The following is an 8,461-nucleotide window of genomic DNA, read 5'->3' as shown; positions in this document are numbered from 1 at the left end:
AGATTTTGCAAACTGTGAACATGAACAGTCTCCATGAACCTGTTTTAGTTTCTTTATTTATGTACTATTGAGACCTAAGGCAGATAACAGTAGTTGTATACATTATATTTTCCATAGTCACAGATTTAAACACATACAAATTCTTACACAAGCTATTCATTTCTTCTTTCATGCATAGAAGGTATTCTGGAAATCCATATCTTGAGAAACAGTTACATTCTGAGTCTTTTCTGGGTGAGCAGCAAGATTTCCATCAAAATATTGAAAACACATTTCTATACTGTATGTTATTAGTAGCTTGTTAATCAGACATGACAGTAAAGCTCTCTCTGTTTATTGGTTCATTTGTTATTTATTTTTAATTTTGGAGAAAGCCAGACATGTATTAATCAAATTGAACAATAATAACGTATATGATAACATTAACATGAAAAGTATTTGAGGAGAGGACTCTATAAGCTATTTAAAATGTCACTAAGAATAAAATAAAGCTCTTTAATTTTTTGCTTTTATCATTTAGGGAAAAGGCTTTGGTTTTAAAGATTTTGAACCTAAAATAGAAGAAAATGCTATTGCCTTTACAACTCATGGTGATCTATATTAATCATTCCCTGAAATATTTAAGATTGCATTGTTTTGTATTTACACCGTCACAGGCAGATTATAATAGATGCAAGAAATATTTTAAAATGATTTAAAAGCAATACACTATCATTTAATCACTGACAGTATGCACTCAGAAATTCCCATTGACTGAATGCTCATTAAACTCAGAAATACGGTGACAGCGCAATGATGGATTTTTAAGACTCCATAATTCTCTGCCTGCCGAAGATTAAGTTTATTAAACAGTACAACATAAACTCTGTGTTTTAACATATACAGGTAAAGGTACTGTATATTCAACATGACTATAAATATCTTCAACATATATAGACACATACAATATTTCCTTTTATTTAGTCAGAGGTGTAAATCACCCTTGTTCTAAGAATATTCACTTGGTCACTCAGCAATCAGAAAATCTGCATTATATGAACTGCATGAAGACTGGATGGGTAAATATTTTCTTGCTGTTTTTAGAGCCAGTTCAGTCAGTACAGAAGTCAAGCTGCTTTTGTGGTGACTTTCTTCATCTTAAATGCAGGTAAAGTATTTTGGTTATTGAATAGACAAACATCAAACTCTACAACCTTCAAGCATAATATTTCTAAATCTTGTGAAAATGACAGAACTTTAACATGTTTTTCTTATCATTACATTTCTTGTTATATTACCACCACTGTTAACCGGTACTGAAAACAGATAATTTTTAAAATGCTGTATATTGTTTTTGACACATATATCAATATATATTACAGTATGTGAATATAACATAAAACATATTATAAATATATAAATATATCAGGCTTTTTCTTGTGGATGGTATTTATTGCTGCTTGTACTTATTAGCATTGAAATATGCAATATTACATTTTAAAAACAAAAAGTCTCTTAACAACTTAGTTTCATTGAAACAATAGTCATTCTTTCACTGTATTGTCTCTTAAACAAAAAACCCTATTCCAACTATTTGGTTATTGATGTATTTTAACAATACTAATAAACATGAAAAAACATTATACTTGTATACGTAGGATCGGCACTTAAATGTTTTAATTGGAATTTACAGATTTGTGTATTTGAGCTACAGTATATCAGCTTAAAGGTTTACATAGAGATAAAGATATTTAAGATAAAGATACATACTGGTAGTTAAAAAACATTCACTGTTAAAATTGTATTGGACGTTGAGTAATTTTAGAATCAGATACAGTATAGCAAACGTACTCAGTATAACCCAAGTAAGGGTTTTAAGACCTCTAAAACTATGGAAAGGGCTCCGTACTGGCCGGAATAATGCACCAGTCAGCCTCCTAGCTACTTTAGTTTCAGGACTCTGCGTAGACACGGACATTGAGCTACAGTACGTGAGAGAAATGAAGGTTGATGATATTTAAAAAAAACATGTTTTTTTTTTGCTTTGTGATGTGTTTTCAGACCATCATTGCTCAGATTATCTGTGCACCAGAAGCAGAGCTCCTTCAGTTCACACCCTAAAGCAGGGATGTTCAAGTGCACATTGTGAAAAACGGAGTACAGCACAAAGACTTCAATTTCCATTTTAGTTTTTCTAATGATAAAAAAGCAATGTGGTTTTTGCTTTTTGATAACATTATTGATAAATAATGTCAGGTCCTGTATCTCACAAGACACTGTCAGTGCATCATAACTTGAAGGACTGCGGATGGTATGTCCGGTCTGTTATCCTGTACATTTGAGAAATGAGAAATTGCTTTTCTGTACACATCTGATTGTGGTTATAGCTACTTGTGTATTTTCCTGCTTGTTCTCTTAAACCTGTTAACTTCTCATGCTCTAACACAGGGGTCTTCAGTCCTGGTCCTGGGGGGCTGGTAAGTCTGTAGGTTTTCCCAAGTCTTTTAGACTTTTAGAGACTCAGAAGTGCTGGGAAAAATGCTAAGTTATTTCAGTAATGAAGTGATTTATGTCATTAAGGGCTCAGCTGGAATGAAAACTTTAAGAAGCAGCACTGCCCTACAAGGACTAAGATTGGAGACCCCTGCATTTATAAGCTTAAGTTTATTTTTTGATTGATTAGGTGAATGTAAAGTATAGAAAAATATATTCATTTTTCAGCTCATTAATTGGATTAAATTAATCTTTCTGGTCCACTGCTAATGTTTTTGGGTAGTGTAGAGATTTATCGTCCTTTACACATTCTAAAATTAGGTCCGATTCCTACTCTATGTCATTTAATTGCTAGAGGTTTTCTCATTGTTAAATTGTCTTTTCTATGACCAAAGAAACTGTGATTTTTCTTGCTTAACCCTCACTCCTCTGTATCTATATACAGTATACTGTATTTGGATAAAATTGAAAGTTGACCTCATGGAACAAACCAAGGTCATGTGGGTACTTTGTAAAACACTGCCCTCTAGTGGACAGATATTACACTGTGTATTAAAAGAAACCACTTATTTACTTCTAGAAAAATGAAGTGAATTAGTTTTGCTTATTGATTGAATTTTCCAGTGTCATTTTGACTAACTGATTATTTGTGACTGACTACTTGACTCATTTTGTTGCACACTGTTGAATAAGCACTGAACCACCTCATTAGTAAAAGGGAGATATTCTGTCCCACTCATAAAGACAACAATACCTTTGTATTACTGGTATGTTGGAGGCTGGACTAAACCACTGTACTGTTGCTCACTGTCTAGGTTGTTTACAACATATGTGGGATGACAATGTGTGCCATCTAGGCCTCAGAGACCAGTAAACAGGGACATGCTTGTCTAGGATCTTCAAGAAGAATGGGACAGGTTCACCAAAGACAGCATTTGCAAAGCATTACAGACTGTACAGATTGTACTGCTTCCAACAGTGCTCACACAACACTACTGTAGTCTGTGTCTTTCATAGTCTATCCTCCCGTTGATCAATCCCATTGATAACAAGGTGTTAGTCAGTGAATTTATGTCTGTTGTGCCGTTCATTTAAATGTCAGTGCACCTATCTACTACAGCAAAGATCATTTTCTTGTTCAGCTTGTAAAGTTTGGAAAACTGCTTTTCTTTTGATACCTTGTATATTAAAAGATGTTCAGCACTTAAAAGTCATATAGTTTTGATAGAAGCACATCAATTAAAAATAACATTTCATTTAATGAACTGCTTTTGCACATAGTTTTTAAAAAATGATTATAAAGTTTATTCATCATAATCATACTAGGCCTTTAAAACTATAATTTACTTTATATTATTTCTCATTGTATTATGTGACCTGGTGTAAATGTGTTGGTTATTATGGTCACTTTATCTTAATCCTTTCTTCTTTAGTCCTATGGACAGACTCATCCCAGGAGGTCACAGCAGTGAGAGGACAAACGATAAAAATCGAGTGTTTCCACATCAGAAATCTCACAGAAGGCATGGCTATAACTTTAAAAAGAAAAACTGAATTGTGCTACAAGCTGTATGGAAACCACAGTTGGTGGATAAACCGATGTAATGAACGCGTCATTCTCTTCTGGAATAATAAGACAAACACAGTATCTTTTAAGATAAAAGATTCTCTGATTAATGATTCGGACACTTACACCTGTACACTGGAGAGAATTATACCACCACCTTCAACAGTGTTAACTGAGAAAAGCATAAATGTAAAAGTAATAGGTAAGTAAATCACCATATCATCTGATTGTTTCAACTGGCCTCTCTTATAAACACTGATTAACAAGAATAAAAGCAATGGAGCTTCTACAGTATGATTATATCCAAACAGGTTGAGATTCTTATAATGTTGATGTTTCTTGTATTGTGTCTCCTTTACACCGCCTTATCTCTCCATTTCTGCAATGTGTGTTCAGTCCAGCCAAATATCTCACTGTCCAAAACCCAGCAGCACAGTGGAAACACCCTACTGGTCTGCACTGCACAGGGGTTTTGCTCTGCGGAAATTGACCAGTTCTGGTTCAGAGAAGGACAGCAGATCACCAACACAACCTCACACAGAAACTTGACTACCAACACTGACGGCTCCTTCACCCTGACAAGCTACTTGTCTGTGTCTGGGCCAGAGAGTGGAGAAGTTTTATATAACTGCTGGGTTAACCACTCCTTTCTCAACACTCCAGTCACTGTCAATATCACTCTCCTCAGCCATAAACCAGGTGAGAGCCTACTTCTGTCATGTTGTTAAGCATCAAAATGCAATGGAATATATAAGATGTGTGTCTTGAATTTGCAGGACATGGTAATGAGTGATCTTATTTCACTTTTTTACTGGAAGTTAATATAACACATTTATTTGTATTACACTACAAGTGTAACAACAATACGAGTCATAGGAATCACGTCACATTAGCCTGCAACAATTTACTGTGCACATCTTTTTTTGTAGAAAGTCCACTAGATATCACATTGCCTCTGACTGTAACTGGACCAATTGTGTTTGTATTGCTGGCCATTATTGTTCTTGTCTGCCTAAAACAGAGCACAAACCTGAGTAAGTACACTTCTTTATTTGTCACGGTTGTCCACTGTATGTTAGCCAAGTGATTGTTGTCTTAAGAAACAGGTGATTGTACAAGAAATTACATTTGGGAGGATTCATAGACTTAGCATTTTGAATTGGCAAAGGTCCAATAATGGAATGATCAAATAGAAACACAATAAGGTAGTGTTGTAGCACACCAGATGAAATCTTATTTTGATCAATTTGTAATGGCAATTACATAAAGGAAATATTAAATTGCAGAATATTTTTAAAAATATATAATCTTATTAAGTAAATCCAAGTATAATATAATATTTAATCACAGAGCTATTGTTACCATGAGGATCAAGATCATCTGCATGTGAATATCTAGGTTTATAACATTCCGATGTCTTTTCCAGAAAGAACGTTACAGCTTTCCTCTGTGAAGCCCAATGAGGAAAGGGATATTCCTCTTCCTGAAACTCCTGAAGGAGTCGACGAGAGTCCTTTATACTCGAAGCTTGGAGACCATCGCCCTGTCAAGTGTCGAGAGTTTGAGTGACAGGACGTTCCAATCCCACTTGTGGGACATCAGATACACTTTCAGTGGAGGTGTCTAATGCAGAAGAGCCGGGATCAATGCCCATCCAGCCAATATCCAGAGCCGCATCATCCTGTAGAGGGTTCGAGATCACAAGGCATGAAGAGGATTACACTGGACAGGATCTACTGTAGGTGCCATTTTCCTGGAAGGAGGATAGAAAATGGATCACCTGGAGAAAACCCCCCCACAATATTTGGGAGACTAGAATACCATATAGAAGGTGCCCTAGGCCTTCTGCATACAAGTCAGGAACTAAGGATCCTAGGGTTCTGAAGCAGCAGATAGAACTACCATGCCAGTTGACACCACCCTACAAGGCAATGTTTTCTGAATTTAATCTGCTGCAGTTACCTGCCGTATTGCTATTTTTCTGTCTGTGATATTGCTCTTTGCCTTGCACTGTGCCCTCTTTGCACAGTGAATGAAATTACATTTCAATATACAGAAGCTGCAACCGTGAAAAATAAATTTACAACAAGATATCTTCACCTAACTTGCTCCACAGTCTGGAGATTCTGCGGTGCCACGTTGTTGAGTTTGTTGGAATTGTTGAAGAATTAAAATGGTTGCACATGCACTTGTAGCAGGGGTATAATGGTTGCGCTGAGCCCTGTTATATACTACTGAGGCAGTTACCTGTCATTAATGAGGCCCTTTGGGCAGTTGAAGTTCACCTAATTATTGTTTATCCTCAATAGTACAATGTTGTTCTTTGAGACTTTGAGACAAAGTAATTGGCAGGTACCTGATAGAGCTTATACTCCCCAAGCAATGAAGAGTCAAGTGGGGAGAAATTAATGATAATTATTCTGCAATAAAACTTTGTCCATGAACTTCATTTCCTTCCCTGTTGCCCAGAGGTGATTAATGTGTTTTAATGACCTTCCAGTTACTTGTTTTCTTTTCTTGTTCACATTTGGTTCCATCTAGATTGACACCCATCACTGGACAGTGGACACCATTACACACTTCGTTTTTTTAAATCAATCTACTTTATATCTCTATTATATCTAATTTATTTATATCTACTTGTAATATAAGTCTGAGTTGTCTGAGTTTGAAATAAAGGGATTCTCATCTTTGAACACAAATTGTTAAACAGTTAAAAAAAATATTGTTGGTTGAATGTGACTTTCAAGGCAGGTCTAGCTGGTGGTAAAAAAATAACACATTCCAAGAATTATTATGAGTGGATCACTCCATTTTTCACAACAATGGAATTGACAATTGTGTTTTATATACTGTACCCACCCAGTTTGGAACTACTCTTTAACAACAATGATCTGACTCCCTCCCTCGTTTTTAACAAGGTTAAAACACAAAAGCCTGGCAAAGAGTGAATAACAAAGCCCTCTGAGTACTGCTCCAGATGTAAAAAAACAAAGTAGGGCACTTACGAAAAAGTTAGTAAAAAGGGGCACTTTTCAATAATCAGTCTGAACAAATATCCACCACAGTCAGAGTTTTCTGCACAGCTTACAAATAGGCTAAACAAAGTAAATATGTGTGTTTCTGAATACGAAATTGCCAGGAACTCAATGGGATTGATATGGAATGGAATTTGCGTTCCGATGTTACACTCTCTAACATTTAACAATTCATTTCCTCAGAAATTAGGAGGAAAGTGTTTGAAAAGACGGACAATGTGGTCTTAAAAACAGGCGAATGTTAGATGAGGTTACTAGTGTGCAAAAAAATCCCATGATCATGTTACTCACTCACCTGCTCATATCCTTTTTTAAACAGGTTTTTAAAACATGGCTTGGTGAAAAGATTGAAAAAGATTATAATTGTACCATTAAAATAAAAGGATATATTTTGTCAGTATGGTCTATATACTGTATGTCATCGTGTAGTCCCGCTCTGTGTTACTCATGGGCTGAGAGTGGACACACCTCTACTCCAATCCACTCCACTGCGCCAAAGGACCAGGTCGGCTGCCAAGGCAGAACTTTATCACAGTTAAGATTCCTCCATCTCCCCCTCATAACCCTCTCTCTCCTGCTCAAATTGTGTTATGGCATCCAGGACATATAGGGTACAAGGTATACAGGATGTGGCAGGGAAATCTGTTTCACTGAGATCCAAATTTGCTGAGGATGACTAATCTTGATCTTGTGCTTGGCAGAGCACAGTCAACCAGTGACATGACCCTGGCTCGCACCTGAGACACCTGGATCAAAGACCTTAACCTGCGCTTGATTGAGCACCTTCACTAGCTGAGACAACTCAGAAGTTCAATTTCAGGATTTAGAGATGCTCTATGACATCTTCGTTATCTGGCGAATTCCAGAAGGGCCAGTCCAGTCATCGACCAAATGGGCCTGTCGAGGAAATTGTTTTTGTCAAGACGTGATTCTATAATATCCCACATTTGCTGTGTTTCTGGAAGGTATAGCATCAGTTGTGATGTGACTTCTGCTCAATATGCATACAGAGTTGTCTTTCGCATGCTTTCTGTTAAACGTTCTGTGTCTAATTAGCTGGAAACTTGATGTGATAACATCTTTTTGGCCTGGATTTGGGCTGGTCTGTTGTTAACACTATGCTTGACCTTTAGTCCATGTCCACAGTGGACTGCAAGATTGCAGTATTTGAACTGTCTCCCCCAAAACGCCCAAAATAAATAGATCTTAGTCTGGAACTATGATGCCTTTATGGTCTTCAGTCTCTCACCGAGGCAGCAAATAAGACATTAACAAGTAAAGGCAAAACAGCCTTGGTCTAATTTATTGAAAATACACAGTTGTCATAAACAAAAATAGCCCATTGTGCATTGTATTAATCTCTGGTTAGAATGGTTTGTATTTG

General features: G+C 36.3%; 1 protein-coding gene across 1 annotated transcript; it reads left to right on the top strand.

Annotated features, from left to right (window-relative positions):
• The first annotated feature begins 4,365 nt into the window (after positions 1-4,365).
• On the top strand, positions 4,366-6,487 carry LOC148830349 (uncharacterized). Its single transcript, XM_088922283.1, has 3 exons — positions 4,366-4,738; positions 4,969-5,073; positions 5,466-6,487. The coding sequence occupies exons 1-3, from the start codon at positions 4,366-4,368 to the stop codon at positions 5,606-5,608; spliced, it is 621 nt and encodes a 206-aa protein (XP_088778409.1). The 3' UTR covers positions 5,609-6,487.
• Positions 6,488-8,461: the final 1,974 nt, after the last annotated feature.

The sequence above is a fragment of the Atractosteus spatula genome, chromosome 7 (assembly GCF_055471065.1).
Source record: "Atractosteus spatula isolate fAtrSpa1 chromosome 7, fAtrSpa1.hap1, whole genome shotgun sequence".
NCBI classification, from domain to species: domain Eukaryota; kingdom Metazoa; phylum Chordata; class Actinopteri; order Semionotiformes; family Lepisosteidae; genus Atractosteus; species Atractosteus spatula.
Note: the sequence above shows the minus strand (reverse complement) of the source record. Positions and strands in the feature narration are given on the sequence as shown.

Coding starts and splice junctions, on each gene's coding strand:
- LOC148830349 (XM_088922283.1), top strand. CDS start 4,366: ATGTTGATGTTTCTTGTATTGTGTCTCCTTTACACCGCCTTATCTCTC. Junction 4,739..4,968: donor TCTCCTCAGCCATAAACCAG/GTGAGAGCCTAC, acceptor CTTTTTTTGTAG/AAAGTCCACTAGATATCACA. Junction 5,074..5,465: donor AAAACAGAGCACAAACCTGA/GTAAGTACACTT, acceptor TGTCTTTTCCAG/AAAGAACGTTACAGCTTTCC.